Source organism: Chiloscyllium plagiosum, unplaced genomic scaffold (assembly GCF_037043375.1).
Source record: "Chiloscyllium plagiosum isolate Xiang-an unplaced genomic scaffold, Cpla_swu_hap1 HiC_scaffold_45, whole genome shotgun sequence".
NCBI lineage: Eukaryota > Metazoa > Chordata > Chondrichthyes > Orectolobiformes > Hemiscylliidae > Chiloscyllium > Chiloscyllium plagiosum.
The window spans coordinates 8,242,658-8,259,665 of NW_028270183.1; the positions used below are offsets into that span (position 1 = coordinate 8,242,658).

At 44.2% G+C, this 17,008-nt stretch overlaps 1 protein-coding gene across 1 annotated transcript in view; it reads right to left on the reverse strand.

The window, feature by feature from the left end:
- Nucleotides 1–17,008, reverse strand: part of LOC122552262 (complement C3-like) — a 124,903-nt gene that overhangs the window by 19,934 nt on the left and 87,961 nt on the right. Inside the window, exons 30-33 of the mRNA XM_043694949.2 lie at nt 14,861–15,019; nt 12,925–12,984; nt 9,836–9,926; nt 6,150–6,201 (exon numbers count right to left, since the gene is read on the reverse strand). Of these exons, the coding sequence (XP_043550884.2) occupies nt 6,150–6,201; nt 9,836–9,926; nt 12,925–12,984; nt 14,861–15,019 (362 nt within the window). The remainder of the gene's footprint in view (nt 1–6,149; nt 6,202–9,835; nt 9,927–12,924; nt 12,985–14,860; nt 15,020–17,008) is intronic.

The window sequence follows — 17,008 nt, forward strand, 5'->3', positions numbered from 1 at the left end:
AAAAAGATTCCTCTTGGTTACAATATTGCTTTAATTCTTTGAAGTTGCATAATGCAATAATCTTATACTTACATTTCTGTTCAGAAACTGCTGGAATAAAATAACCTTTATTAAGGTTTTCTCAGCAGAGAGCGGCGCGAGCTGGGCGGAAGTGAGGTTGGAGCGCAGAGCTGGTCGGGAAGGTAAGTGATTGATATTTGAGTGGGTGTGTTCTATACCCCAGGCCCTACATAGTAGGAATAGGGAGAGAGTGCAGTTGAACACGTGGCTGCAAGGATGGTGTAGGAGGGAGGGCTTCAGGTATTTGGACAATTGAACTGCATTCTGGGGAAGGTGGGACCTGTACAAGCAGGACGGGTTGCACCTGAACCAGAAGGGCACCAATAATAGGGCCTCCCTCCCATCCTCCTCCTCTAACCTAACTTTAAAGTTCACAGGTAAGCTACTCAGTGTTCTTGCTTTGGAGACGAAGTGTAGAGTAATGGCAGCTCAGGCAGTGGAATGTTCCTCCTGCCGGATGTTTGAGGTAGGGGTGACCACCGATACTCCTGCCGACTTCATCTGCAGGAAATACAGTCAGATTCTGCTCCTCACAGAATGAGTTAGGGAACTGGAACTGGAGTTGGATGAACTGAGGATTATTCGAGAGGCTGAGAAGGTGATAGATAGAAGCTACAGGGACATAGTTACGCCAGAGAACAGAGGGAGCTGGGTAACAGTTAGAGGTGGGAAGGGGAGGAAGCAGGCAGTGCAGGGATCCCCTGTAGTCATTCCCCTAAACAATAGGTATACCGCTTTGGATACTGGTGGGGGGGGCAGGCTAGCAGGGGTAAGCTGCAGTGACCGGGTCTGTGGCGTGAGGTCTGGCTCTGAGACTCAGAAGGGAAAGGGGGAGAGGAGGAGAGCGCTAGTTATAGGAGACTCTATAGTTAGAGGGACGGACAGGCAATTCTGTGGACATGGGCGAGACTCTCGGATGGTTTGTTGCCTCCCGGGTGCCAGGGTCCGAGATGTCTCGGACCGTGTCTTCAGAATCCTTAAGGGAGAGGGTGTGCAGCCAGAGGTCGTGGTGCACGTTGGCACCAACGACATAGGTAGGAAGAGAGATGGGGAGGTCATTCAAGAGCTCAGGGAGTTAGGCTGGAAGCTGAAAGCTATGACAGACAGAGTCGTCATCTCTGGGTTGTTGCCGGTGCCACGTGACAGTGAGGCAAGGAATAGGGAGAGAGTGCAGTTGAACACGTGGCTGCAAGGATGGTGTAGGAGGGAGGGCTTCAGGTATTTGGACAATTGGACTGCATTCTGGGGAAGGTGGGACCTGTACAAGCAGGACGGGTTGCACCTGAACCAGAAGGGCACCAATATCCTGGGGGGTAGGTTTGCTAGCACTCTTCGGGGGGGTTTAAACTAATTTGGCAGGGGGATGGGATCCGGACTTGTAGTCCAGCAAGTAGGCTAGCTGTTTGTCAGGATGTCCAAGTGTGTGGGGAGGCTGTGAAGAAGGTAGCACTGACAGGGAATACATGCGGACACAGAGATGGGTTCAAGTGCGTATACTTCAACGCAAGGAGTATCAGAAATAAGGTGGGTGAACTTAAGGCGTGGATAGGTACCTGGGACTACGATGTTGTGGCCATCACGGAAACGTGGATAGAAGAGGGACAGGAATGGTTGTTGGAGGTTCCTGGTTACAGATGTTTCAGTAGGATTAGGGAGGGTGGTAAAAAAGGAGGGGGGGTGGCGTTGCTAATTAGAAATGGTATAACAGCTGCAGAAAGGCAGTTCGAGGGGGATCTGTCTTTGGAGGTAGTATGGGCTGAAGTCAGAAATAGGAAAGGTGCAGTCACCTTGTTGGGTGTTTACTATAGGCCCCCCAATAGCAGCAGAGATGTGGAGAAACAGATTGGGAAACAGATTTTAGAAAGGTGCAGAAGCCACAGGGTAGTAGTCATGGGCGATTTCAACTTCCCAAATATTGATTGGAAGCTCTTTAGATCAAGTAGATTGGATGGGGCGGTGTTTGTGCAGTGTGTCCAGGAAGCTTTTCTAACACAGTATGTAGATTGTCCGACCAGAGGGGAGGTCATTTTGGATTTGGTACTCGGTAATGAACCGGGAAAAGTGATGGGCTTGTTAGTGGGTGAACATTTTGGTGATGGTGACCACAATTCTGTGACTTTCACCTTGGTTATGGAGAGAGATAAGTGCGTGCAACAGGGTAGGTTTTACAATTGGGGGAAGGGTAATTACGATGCTGTAAGACAGGATCTGAGGAGCATAAGTTGGGAGCATAGGCTGTCGGGGAAGGATGTCGTGGAAATGTGGAACTTTTTCAAGGAACAGATACGACGTGTCCTTGATATGTATGTACCGGTCAGGCAGGAAAGAGATGGTCGTGTGAGGGAACCTTGGTTGATGAGGGAGGTTGAATGTCTTGTAAAGAGGAAGAAGGAGGCTTACATAAGGTTGAGGAAACAGAGTTCAGACAGAGCAGTGGAGGGATACAGGATAGCCAGAAGGGACCTGAAGAAAGGAATTAGGAGAGCCAAGAGAGGGCATGAAAAATCTCTGGCGGATAGGATCAAGGATAACCCAAAGGCATTTTATGCGTATGTGAGAAACATGAGAATGACGAGAACGAGGGTAGGTCCAATCAAGGACAGTAGTGGGAGACTGTGTATTGAGTCGGAAGAGATAGGAGAGGTCTTGAATGAGTACTTTTCTTCAGTATTTACGAATGAGAGGAACTGTATTGTCGAAGAGGAGAGTGTGAAACGGACTGGTAAGCTAGAGGAGATACATGTTAGGAAGGAAGATGTGTTGCACATTTTGAACAACTTGAGGATAGACAAGTCCCCCGGGCCTGATGGGGTATATCCTAGGATTATGTGGGAAGCAAGAGAGGAAATTGCAGTACCGTTGGCAATGATCTTTTCATCTTCACTGTCAACGGGGGTGGTACCAGGGGACTGGAGAGTGGCGAATGTTGTGCCCCTGTTCAAAAAAGGGAATAGGGAGAACCCCGGGAATTACAGGCCAGTTAGTCTTACTTCGGTGGTAGGTAAAGTAATGGAAAGGGTACTGAGGGATAGGATTTATGAGTATCTGGAAAGGCACTGCTTGATTAGGGACAGCCAGCACGGATTTGTGAAGGGGAGGTCTTGCCTTACAAGTCTGATTGAATTCTTTGAGGAGGTGACCAAGCATGTGGATGAAGGTAGAGCAGTGGATGTAGTATACATGGATTTTAGTAAGGCATTTGATAAGGTTCCCCATGGTAGGCTTATGCGGAAAGTCAGGAGGCATGGGATAGAGGGAAATTTGGCCAATTGAATAGAAAACTGGCTAACCGGTCAAAGACAGAGAGTGGTGGTAGATGGTAAATATTCAGCCTGGAGCCCAGTTACAAGTGGAGTTCCGCAGGGATCAGTTCTGGGTCCTCTGCTGTTTGTAATTTTTATTAATGACTTGGATGAGGGAGTCGAAGGGTGGGTCAGTAAATTTGCAGATGATACGAAGATTTGTGGAGTTGTGGATAGTGAGGAGGGCTCTTGTCGGCTGCAAAGGGACTTGGATATGATGCAGAGCTGGGCTGAGGAGTGGCAGATGGAGTTCAATCCTGCCAAGTGTGAGGTTGTCCATTTTGGAAAGACAAATAAGAATGTGGAATACAGGGTTAACGGTAGGGTTCTTAGTGAGGTGGAGGAACAGAGGGATCCTGGGGTCTATGTTCATAGGTCTTTGAAAGTTGCCACTCAGGTGGATAGAGCTTGTAAGAAGGCCTATGGTGTATTAGCGTTCATTAGCAGAGGGATTGAATTCAAGAGCCGTGAAGTGATGTTGCAACTGTACAGGACTTTGGTTAGGCCACATTTGGAGTACTGTGTGCAGTTCTGGTCGCCTCACTTTAGGAAAGATGTGGAAGCTTTGGAGAGGGTGCAGAGAAGATTTACCAGGATGTTACCTGGAATGGAGAATAGGTCGTACGAGGATAGGTTGAGAGTGCTAGGCCTTTTCTCATTGGAACGGCGAAGGATGAGGGGTGACTTGATAGAGGTTTATAAGATGATCAGAGGAATAGATAGAGTAGACAGTCAGAAACTTTTTCCGCGGGTACAACAGAGTGTTACAAGGGGACATAAATTTAAGGTGAAGGGTGGAAGGTATAGGGGAGATGTCAGGGGTGGGTTCTTTACCCAGAGAGTGGTGGGGGCATGGAATGCGCTGCCTGTGGGAGTGGTAGAGTCAGAATCTTTGGTGACCTTTAAGCGGCAATTGGATAGGTACATGGATGGGTGCTTAAGCTAGGACAAATGTTCGGCACAACATCGTGGGCCGAAGGGCCTGTTCTGTGCTGTATTGTTCTATGTTCTATGTTCTAAGAGATGAAGAGACTAAGAAGAAAAAGTTGTATTTGATGGGCTCAAGACAGGCAGTATTATCCCCATCGATGTCAGACAAGCATAACTCAGAAGTGTGTTAGAATACGCTCCCCTTGCCTTGAGGGGAACAGCACAAAGACTTTTGTCACTATCCGAGATAAAGCAGCCTATTTGATGAGGACAATAGTCACCTCTCTGAGCATTCACCAACTCCATCATAGTATGCTTTCTGCTAGATACATAGAGCATGTCACCTGGGCTGCTCCAAACTCAAGCCTCTACCATCTAGAAGAGAGACTAGCAGTAGTGCAGGGACACCATTAGCTACAGGTTCCACTCGAAGTACACACAATCCTGACTCAGAACAATGATGCCATTCCTTTGTTGTCAAAGTCCTGCAACTCCCTCTTAAACAGCACTGTGGGTGTACACCAGACAGACTGAAGGATTCTAGAGAGTGGCTGACTATTATTTTCAAGAACAATGAGAGATGGGGGCTGAGGACACCACCTGTGACTTTAGTTAGTTTTGTCAATGCTATAGCTGGGGTTGGTACCCAAACTTTGAGTTCAAATGTGCAGTTGCACTTAAGGTGAGTTCAAATTTCAGAGGTGAGACAGAGGGTTTAAGGGCTGGGGGTTTGGTGATAGTAATTGTAATGGTCTATGGCAATTGTTTTAAAGAAGGTCATGATTGACAATGGCAGCCATTGACAATTGTCAAGTTAACAGTGAATCAAGGAATGCAGCATGTGGACCCAGAGGGGATGCTTCATCGTATCAGTCGAAAACGGGAGGTCAGATTTTAGGGTAAGACTTAAAATAGAGATCAAGAGGAATTACTGTGGATCTCAAAAAGATTCCTCTTGGTTACAATATTACTTTAGTTCTTTGAAGTTGCATAATGCAATAATCTTATACTTGCATTTCTGTTCAGAAACTGCTGGAATGAAATAACCTTTATTAAGAGATGAAGAGACTAAGTAGAAAAAATTGTATTTGATGGGCTCAAGACAGGCAGTATTATCCCCATCGATATCAGACAGGCACAACTCAGGAGTGTGATAGAATACGCTCTCTTTGCCTTGAGGGGAACATGTGGAATCTGTGGAATGCACTACCAATGGCATGGTGGATGCAGGACCATTGGAGGAGAAAGATAGATAGATTTTCAGTTAGTAACAGGTTAAAAGGTGATTGGAGGGGCCAGGAAAGTGGAACTGAGGCTGACATGTGATCAGTCATGATCCTGTTGAATGGTGGAGCAGGCTTGATGACCTGAATAGCCCACTCCTGCTCAAAATTCTTCAGTTCTAAGATGAATGAGAATACTGGGGCACAGAAGGTGGATCTTATGGACAAGTTATACTTGGATCATCGGTGAAAAGACAAGGAAAGGAAACTAGAGGAAGTTCAGGGTTTGGGCAATGGAAGGTTTGCTTTGATGAGCAACAAGGAAGGAAATGGATCCAGCTAGCTCAGTAGGTGGTTTCATTATTAATAACAGGATGAGCTCCTCACACATGTTGGGGACGATAGTGCAGGAGCAGACAATTTGATCTCAATTAGATATTCTTTGACTTCATGTTCAAAGACTGATTGTTGATTTATATTCAATTGACAACACAAAAGATTGATCCAATATTAATGCAACGTTTCAAGTCTGTGTGAGTTAATTAATTTCCATCTTGGAAACTTGTCCCACCAATTTCCTTGACAATATCAGGTTCCAAAACTAAACGAAATTCTTGAAATCTGTATTTCTTACCGTGTATAGATATTTATTGCCAGAGAATTCAGAGCATGCTGGGGTCGCTTTGCTGTCCCAATGCAAAATAAAAATGGTTATTTTGATTGAGAGCATTTTAATTCACAATTTTACATTTAAATGTGGGTAAAGGATAAATTAAATTGCATTTATTTGCTCTTTTCATGATCTAAAACCATCCTTTATCTGAAATGCTCGGGACCAGCTGGTTTTCGGAATTCAGAATTTTTTTGGATTTCAGAATAAGTGACAGTTTGATGCTGAAATTTTAAAAATTCTTACCGGAGGAGCATGACTCGCTGAGTAAGATGGGCCTTGAGACAGAATCAAGGCCTGCCAACGCTGGGTCATGCCCCCTACCCCCGCACGTCGCATCTGAGTGCCACGCATCAAGTGGGTGGCGACCTGGGTTAACTGTTTGCATGCCAAACAACCTTGTTAATGAGAAAAAGGACTTCACAAAAAAACCTTCAGACTTTGAAGCTTTTCGGATTTTGGAATTATAGGTCGTCTACTTGTATTTTGAGAGGGTTGTAATTCAGTATGGTCCCACAAACACCAATGGTATAAAAGTCCAAGTCAGCTGATCTTCAGCATTATTTCCAGATAAATGTTAACCAGGAAACTGGGAGAGCTGGACTGTTCCTCTTTAAAGTGTGCTATGCAATTACATCTGCTAGAGTGTGATGACAAGACCCTGATTCAAGATCTATCCGCCATCTACAAGGGACAAGTTAGCACAGTAATGAATAGTCTTCTTTTGCCTGAAGATGTGCAGTGCCCACAATGTTTTAGTACATCCTTCCGGTCAGAGCTGTTCACTTTATCAGCACCTCATTAACCATCTTAACCTTTTACTTTCACCACTAGCAATACATAATGGCAGCAACATGTGACATTTAGATTCCCTACAGTATGGAAACTGGCCCTTCGGCCCAACCAGTCCACACTGACCCTCTGAAGTGTAACCCACCCAGACTCATTTCCCTTTGACTAATGCACCTAACACTATGGGCAATTTAGCATGGCCAAATTCACCTGACCTGCACATCTTTGGACTGTGGGAGGAAGCTGGAGCACCCAGAGGAAACCCACGCAGACATGGGGAAAATGTGCAAACTCCACACCGACAGTCGCCCGAGGCTGGAATTGAACCTGGGACCCTGGTGCTGTGAGACAGCAGTCCTAACTACTGAGCCACCGTGCCACCCATTCCCAAGGCAGCAGGCTCACTCAACTACATCTTCTAAACCCACAACCTATTCCATCTGAACAGACACGTGGGAACAGCAGCAACTTCAAGTTTAGCTTCCAGCCACCCACCATCTTGACTTGAATATATGTTGCTATTCCTTCGCGGGCACTGAGTCAAAATCCTCAGCGTGTACCAACCACGGGATCCAACCATCTTCTTCACATGATCAGCATTTGAACACACAGTCAGCCCAAAAATCATGAAGTAGGGATTCTATAATCCTCTGGCATCAGGTCATTACAAACAGAAAGGTTAATTATGGATAAAGAATTAACTATTTACAGGCTTACTTGAAGTGAGCCAATGGATTATCCTGGGCTGAGGAACTCCTTTGCCTGTTCTTCCTTCCCATTTGCCTTCTCTCCAGCGAGAGACCATTCAACTGCCCCAGCCACCCTCTGTCACCATTGCCAACTGCTGCTGGAGATCGCATTACATTCTCAAAAGCAGTTAGGAGTGGGCATCACACACTGGTCAACTTGCTCACACTTACCCTGCATCTAAGAATAAATGAAAAATGCCTCTGCTTCCCAACCAGAGTAAAGTCATACCAGCGTCTAATCTGTCAAAGGCTTGTGCATATTTCACTGAGATAATGGTTTGCCATTCTAACTTCCATGAAATATAGACTACTAAATATTAAAGGGGCTATGGTAGAGTGAAGCTTGCCATTAACATAAGGACAAGTGCAAACAGGGTGTGAGGGGCCTTCAGAAAGTGCAGTGGAGGCTTACCAGAATAGCTCCAGAGTTGGGGAATTTTAGTCACTAGCTGAAAATGTGTTGTTGGAAAAGCGCAGCAGGTCAGGCAGCATCCAAGGAACAGGAGAATCGATGTTTCGGGCATAAGCCCTTCTTCAGGCTTATGCCCGAAACGTCGATTCTCCTGTTCCTTGGATGCTGCCTGACCTGCTGCGCTTTTCCAGCAACACATTTTCAGCTCTGATCTCCAGCATCTGCAGTCCTCACTTTCTCCTCGAAGATTTTAGTCACTAACATTGGATGAAAGAAACTGGAGCATAAGGTGGATATATTCTCATCAACCAGTTCAGAGATGCTGTTACTCACTCTTGTAGCAGGTGAGACTTGAACCTGGGTCACCTGGTTGAGAGGGAGGGACATTATCACTGTACCACAAGAACCTCTTAGAGCAAAGGGCATTGAGTGAGGGGAGATTTGATAGAATGTGAAAAATAATGACACATTTAGATCAAGTAGCCAATGAAAACCATGTCCATGAACCTATGGTACAAGGACTACAGGAAAGGATGCGAGGACAAATACAAAGGGTCAGATGTTCAATGCAGTTTTGGGAAACCAACACCTGACCCATGCCTCAACTGTGTCGCTCAAATAGTGGTTCCAGGAGGCAAGGACTGACTGCCTGGCGCCAGTGAGAAAGATATGCAGCAGCCACGATGGAGCCCATCACTTACTTGGTGAGTAGAGCAGGCAGCTCCCCAGAGGGGCAGCAACATTAGTCAGGGGTGGGGGAGGGGGCAGGTAAAGTCAAGTTGCAGCACTCGACATAGTTCAAATAGCTGATGAAACAGCAGCTTTCAACAAATATATGGAAGCTTCCTCATGTTCTCACAGTGAACACAATACACACTAGGGTTTTCTGATTTATTTGACCTTTGAAAATGTCAGTACTTATTGCCATCCTGAATTGCCCTTAAAGTAGTAGCTAATTAGACGCAAAAGATGACAATCAGGAGTCAAATGTTCATAACATATTGCTATCTGTTTAGATTCACACATAGGTCAGGCCCAAATAAAGACAGCAGATTTCCTGCACAACCAGAAAGGTTTTCCAATGACTATCTGGTCAGGGAGTCAATCGGGGAGACTAGGACCTGTGGGAACAGCTTTATAATTAGAGGGGGCAATTTAGAACGGAAATGAGGAGACATTTCTTCAGCCAGAGAGTGGTGGGCCTGTGGAATTCATTGCCATGGAGCGCAGGGGAGGCCGGGACGTTAAATGTCTTCAAGGCAGAGATTAATAAATTCTTGATCTCGCAAGAAATTAAGGGCTAGGGGGAGAGTACGGGTCAGTGGTGTTGAAATGCCCATCAGCCATGATTGAATGGTGGAGTGGGCCAAATGGCCTTACTTCCACTCTTCTGTCTTATGGTCTTATGGTCGTTTCATGGTCACCCTTATTAACAATTATGCACTAAATTTATTTTGTTAACTGTTGAAATATTATTCAGACCTCAAGTTTACATATCCAATAACATGACCATGAATATTACCAATTCATTAACTACCTCTCATCATTTAGGTTGGATTCCAATGCTACAGAGCAAACAGAAGTATCTCATCATATTTTTTGATTGGGGGACAAGAGACGCGAGAATGTTTCTTCTTGTGATATTGCCAGGTAAGTTCCCGGCAAGAAGTAACAAGCGCGGGACAGCCTGTACTCACTTTGAGGCACCTCTTCCACAGTAACGCGTAAATCAAAGTTCTTGCATTCTTTGGCTACCTTCGATAATTGAGCATAGTAACGAGTTAAAACCTGTACAGCAAAAGAAAAATGGTAGTCACTTAGGAAGGCATTACATGCGAAATAATGACATCAGTCAAATCTTCTCATGTCCAGGGTAGAGGAATTAGCAAGAGTATCTGTGTTGCATATCGGGATACAGTGGGATCCCCGCATAGCCAAATGCGTGGGTCATCCAAATGGGTAATGGGCAGATTTGTACTACCCAGAATCCTCCATGAATGTCTCCAACACTGAGCTAAGGGTTGGAGATCTAGGTCACGTGGACTCTGGAGTCATGTGGGAAATCAAGCAGGGAGATGTTAAGCTGATTGGAACTTAGGTCAGAGGGATTAGCCAGTGCAACTGAATTGAACAGCGCTATCAATTCCCGTAACCATGCCCTCACAAACCAACTGAAATCCAATCAAACACTGACCTGATTCCCCAACCTGAACTGACTGTCCAACAGCCCTACTCCCTCCCCTCTCCCTTTTGTAAATGAGTGCCATTTGTACCTTTACTGTAAAGGTTTTAACATGCCCCACACCTATTTGCGTACTCCACTCACCCTCTCGTAGTCCTGCCCACTCACTCACCCGCTCCTCATTCACTCATTAACCACTCATTGGCCACCCATTCACTTGCATACCAACGAGTCTATCGACAAACTCTCAATCATTCTTTAAAAAGCATGACACCTCTAATAATTTGAATGCAGCAGCTCATCGTGTGAAAAGAGAGCACTGCTCTCTCCTTCCGTCCATCATCACCCTGGATAGGTTGTACTGCACCTTATCTGCTTCAGGCAAGATTGGAATCCCTAGCTGAAAACAGGCAGGAAACTTTGCTACCAATGGCAATTCACTCTGAGTGGAAGATCTGGGGCACTATCGTTTGCACAATCCCTCCCAAGTCACCCTAATTTGGAATGTTATTTCTATTCCTCAATTGTCACTGGTTCAAAATCTGGAATCTGCAACGCATGGACATTAAATTACAGAGTTGTTACAGCACGGAAGGAGGTCACCGTGCCTGCACTGGTTCTATTATCTAGGACCAATCTCCTGCATTTCCCCATAATCCTGCACTGAGAGTGTGGTGCTGGAAAAGCACAGCCAGTCAGGCAGCATCCAAGGAGCAGGAGAATCGACGTTTCGGGCATGAGCCCTTCATCAGGAATGAGCATCATTCAAGCCTTCATTCCCGTTGAACGGCTTATGCCCGAAACGTCGATTCTCCTGCTCCGCAGATGCTGCCTGACCTGCTGTGCTTTACCAGCACCACACCCTCGACTCTGATCTCCAGCGTCTGCAGTCCTCACTTTCTCCCATAATCCTGTGCACCATCTCTCTCCAATTAATCATCCAATGCCTTCCGGAATGCCTTAATTGAATCGAACCTGCCTCCACTACATTTCCAAGCAATGCACCCTAATTACTCGCTGCACAGAAGGGCTTATTTTTCTGACAAAACCCTTTCTGTGCTTGCTCATCACTAACAGGGTTGGAGTGACATCTCACATCATCTCAAGGGAAACTTGGAAAGGTCAATCCAAATTGCCAGTCAAACTGCTGCCCACATCCCAAGAATAAATTAGAAAGCTGCTCACTTGGTCTGTAGAAGCATTTTCAGATTAGATTCCTTCCAGTATGGAAACAGACCATTCGGCCCAACAAGTCCAAACTGACCCTCCGAAGAGTAACCCACCCAGACCCATCCCCTTACATTTACCCCTAATTAATGCACCTAACACTGTGGGCAATTTAGCATGGTCAAATTCACCTGATCTGCACATCTTTGGACTGTGGGAGGAAACCGGAGCACCCAGAGGAAACCCACACAGACACAGGGGAGAATGTGCAAACAGTTGCCCGAGGCTGGAATGCAGTGCTAACCACTGAGCCACCGTGTCACCCCGACCATGTGTGATACAAAAAGAAAACAACCATTTCTGAAACAAATGCATCTTTTTCAACTGAAATCTTCCAAAAGCTGGAATTCTCTGTTGAAGGAGTTTGTTCCTGTTTTGCAAAGGAGCCCGGGTGGTTTTCTGCACTACCACAGCCCAGTTTGGCCTGAATTTATCTTCGATTGATGCTTTAATAGTACAATGCAATTATTTTCTGTTCGACGCAGAATAGTTTAGGTGTTCTAGTCTCAATGCAGTTAAGATGGATTCAAGGCAGTAGGGAGAAGATGCAACAGCGATTCACCAGAGTTATCCCAGAGCTGAGTGGAGGTACTATTCTTGAAAAGGGAAGGTTACTGGGTGACCTGTTTGAGGCGTTTCACAGAGTTGATGGGGCACAGAGAGAACCCATTATTTCTGCACTCGCTCTCTGAGCATTTTAACTTTGTACTAAGCTGCTGCTCTTTCCCCATACTGCTTCTGCTTAAAATAACCAGCCAATGGTTTCACCAGTGCCTCAGTTGAATACGCCTCCACTTTATTTCCAAGCAGTGCGTTCCAACCTTAACACTGTTTGAAATAGCTTTTCTCTCACCTCACACTTGCATCTTTCGCTGTCCATTCTGGGTTCTCGACCCTTTTACAAGTGGGAACACTTTCTCACTATCCAATCTGCCCAGGTTTCTCATGATTTTGAAACCTTCCAACAGAACTCTTCTCAGCCTTCTCTCCAGTCTCAACTTCTCCAACCTTTCCTCATAACATTCCTCATTCCTGGAACATTGCTTGCAAACCTCTTCCACACTCTCTCCAATGCACTCACCCCCTTCCCTATAGTACGGTACTCAGAACTGTACAAAACTCCGGCTGAAATTGAACCAGCATCTTCGACAATTTTAGCATAATCTCCTTGCTGTTGTACTCTATTCCCCATTTGTGAAATCAAGAATACTGTATAATTTATTAACAGCCTTCCCTTCCTGTCCTGTACTACCAAGTGACTACTTGGATACCATTTAACATACCATCCTCAGCCATGAAGGGATCACTACAACATGAACTAAAATCTGCTGGCAATACAGAGCTCTCAAATAATCAGCGTTTGGAACCAACACTCACCTTCAACGTTCCTTGACCTTTTCCTTTCGCTTTCACTGTAAACTTCCCAATGTTCTTCATCTGAAACGTGGAGAATGCAGATTAGCCATTTACCCAGATATCATGCCAACATAACACAACAAAAACTGTAAAGGAATGAATCATTCCTTTAATTCGTCAATGAGAATGGCTTCATTTTTTAATGGTCAGTAAAACTGGGAATGTCAAGAAAAAATGGAAAGGCTCTCTGTTGGTTTTCAATCTTTGTTCTCAGGAAGACATGGCCATGGGAATTAAAGGGAGCCTCCTTTTACATTACTGTAATCTTTGAAGTGATGGTGGTCTCACCGTGGTACCATTACATCAGGATTTAAGTGCAAAGTAAGATGGTCCAATTCTTCTCATTCATCACACTGGTGGTTGTTTACTAGGGTGAGCATTACCGTTCAGGCAAATATGGTGAATTGCTGCAACACAACATTTACTTCATATACCTCAGTTCCGTGAAGATTGAGGAGTTCAATCTAAAGTCTGAGTGCCAAACAAGCAAACTGCTTTCTCTCAGACGCTCAGTTTGCTTGAGTGATGCGTGGTTCCACACATAAAGCTGTATACAGGTGCTGCATCCAACTTGAGTTTCTTGGATGCTGGAGAGATTTTGGGGAATCAGCAAGGGAACCAGTTAAGATGGAATGCAGTCTCATACCTGCTCTGAATAATGGTCAGCGAGTCCAAAACGTTAGTTCTGTTTTCTCTCTCCACAGACGTTGCCAGGCTTGTTGGGGTTCTCCAGGAATTCCTGTTTCAGGTTTCCAGCACCCATAGTTCATTGCTCTACATTATGTTAATCTCTCTGGTCTGGTTGTAAGGTTTGGTCCACTTTTAGCCTCATCATGTATCAATGATAGGAACTGAATAATAGTGAGTTCATGGAGGACCGACAGGGGTATACTGAGATTTTTCTTGTTAGAGACGGTCATTGCCTTACATTTGTGGCAGAAATGTTTGTTGGCTACAGCCTTGTGGTTCCAGGTGAACAGGTCCTGCTCCTCGGATGCTGCCTGACCGGCTGTGCTTTTCCAGCATCACACTTTTCAACTCTGAGCCCAGCATCTGCAGTGCTCACTTCCTCCCCACAGCTTTGTGGTTGTAGGGTACGGGTGTATGTTATTGTGGGCAGCTTCAAACGTTCCAGGAATTGTGAATGGGGTGAAACACTTGCGAAACTGTCAGCAAAAAGACTCCACCTTCTCACTACTTTCCAGTTCATATTACCATAAGTTGAGGAAACGTCACAGACCAGAAACAGACTCAAGAGGCTGAATGGCCTATTCCTGTTCCTATACCCCTGTGAAATAGTATTTGATTCTGATTCTACAGGTGTTGCCGGATCTACTGAATATTTCTCACATTTTGACATTTTTATTTCATCAAGTCAGCATTTTCAGAATGTGGTTTTTGAAGGTGCTGTTGCAGGAATCTAGAAGCCTGGACAAACAAACTTGAGAGACAAGTTCAAATACCTGCTCCAGGAGATATGAGATGCTTTGTGAAGATTTCCGCTCCACTACAGTGACCTCACCATGCAAAACTGTCAACTCCTGAGATAGCCGACACTGAAATTGTCGGCTGAGCAAAACGGGATTTAAGCAACATAGCTCCTGGAAACATGTCTGCAGTGCATGTTCATGAAGTCGGATGAATGAAGATGCTGTGAAACATAAATGCAGGCGCAGACCAGGAGGAATGAATGACCCAATTCTCCACAGCCAACTCACCGCAACATAATGCAAAGTGGGTTAATACACTGGAGACAGCAGTATTACACTGAGAAACAGGTGCAAATGCAAAAATTCCAATGTATATGCTCAAAACAACAGTAAGCACAAATGCCCATTTAGGGTAGATCAAACATAATTGTGTTAAAATAAACTTTCAACATTATGCAATAACTAACCTCTTCTGTTTTGGTGATATATCTATTTGCTGAGCTAAAATGCCATGGAACAGGAAGTGCCCGGCCAGGAATGTTTACGACAACATCCAAATCAATTTCCTTCTCTTGAGGGATATTTGCCTGGTAATCAGTCAGAGCTTGTAAAACAACCATTGTCACCTTCGTTTGGAAGGAGGATGGTGAAAAGAGGGAAAAATATTGTCAAATATATTTAAGTTAGTGAAAGTTGAAAATGTCTTGTTAAAGCAATAAGACTGAGTAATCAATTTCTTTTTGAGCTTCAATTACAAGTCTTGGAGAAAAATCAAGAGGTACCAGGAGAAATCTTCAAAAATGGCAAAACTTATGACCCTACCTGACATTAATATTTTACAAGTCAGATCAGAAGTTTAACGCACAAAAGAAAATCAAGTGAAATAATTACATAAAACGCAAGTTTCAAACTTTGGAAAAATACAGTAAAGTTATAATGACATTAAATCCAAAGACACCCCTTCACTTCCAGATCAAATTCCCTTCTAGAAAATATCCATAGCACTTACTTTAATTCCAACTTCACCTCAAATCTTAAGAATCTAATAACCTTTTCCTAGAGTCTAAAACTTTCTGAGCTCCAAATAATCCCTTCAGAATTTTAACCAAATATCTCTGGTCTGGAATTTTGACTAAATCCTTTACTCTGAGATAATCTACTTCTTAACAGTTCTAACTAACTACCTTCCTCAGGAGTAACTGCTTTGCACACCTGACTTCAATCAGGTCCACAGAGCTGCCAAACCGAATAATGAAAAACATGTTTTTCTTCAAGTTATGGGTATTTTCTTTAACCAAAAGGAAAAAAAGTCAATTTTTAAACTGAAGCCAAAAGCATAACTATTTACATTGCTTAGTCATAAAGCTTTCAATGCAAACACATTCCCATTAGCTCTTTGGGACTATCTTTGTCAGTGTTCTTTCTGTTAAAAGTCATAATGGCTACAGGAAAACGTACAAGTTAATCATTAAACCCTTCAGACACAGAAAACCCAGATGCCCCTTGGAAATTAGTGGTGAGCTGCCTTCATAAACAACTGCAGTCCATGTAGTGCATATACACCCAAAGTACTGTGGAGTGGGAATTCTGGGCTGAGTGTAATTTCAAATCAGGGTGGCATGTGACAAGGAAGGAACTCGTAGGTGTGATATTCCAATGGACCTCCTGCCCTTTATCTTGTCGGTGCTAGATCACAAATCTGCAACTTGTGCAAGTGATAGAATAATAATTTTACGCTGTTTCATATGAATGATCACTTTTGATGTGTTCTGACCTTTCAATCATTTTCGCCTCTGGTTGGAGGGAAACTTGTGGGTGAGTGCCCTTTCTTACAAGCTACAGTGTATACCTACTGGGGAAGTGAAATGCTGACAAATAAAACTGGATTGTATTGTCAAGTTAAGAGGTAATAATTCTTTACATTTATGAAATAACTGTATGTATCAATTGGTTACTGAAAACTGTGTCAGCTTGACTCAGGTAGATGCATTTTTTTTAATGTGTAGGCTGACTAAGTACTGAATTAGACTGATCAGTGCAGCACTGTAAGAGGTGGCTGCATTATAAGGAATCCATCCCTTCTGGAATAAATAAAACTAGCTCGTTTCATTGTGTTTGAAAGACTAGGTGAAAGATTTCCATTGAAATTCAGTAAGAGAGATGGTACTGATCAGTGGAATCACTGCTAAATCTCATTTCAACTTTGCAATTCCCATCAACATTTTGGGTGTGCAGAAATCTGGTCAGAGGTTCTCGAACATTTTGAAAGTGGTGGAAGTACGCTATCCAGTCTAGTTGCTGTCACTTGACCTCAGTAACCATAGATACAAGGTTTAACAGTCTGACAACATTGCAGAAGCAGGTGGAGTGTGTCAAGAGTAAATGATTAAGTGGGCCAATATTTCATTAGTTAGGCCACTTTTGGAATACTGCATTCAATTCTGGTCTCCGTGCTTTAGGAAGGATGTTGTGAAACTTGAAAGGGTTCAGAAAAGGTTTACAAGAATATTGCCAACGTTGGAGGGTTTGAGGGTGAGGCTGAATAGGCTAGGGGTATTTTCCCTGGAGGGGTAACCTTATAGAAATTTATAAAATCATGAGGGCATGGATAGAGT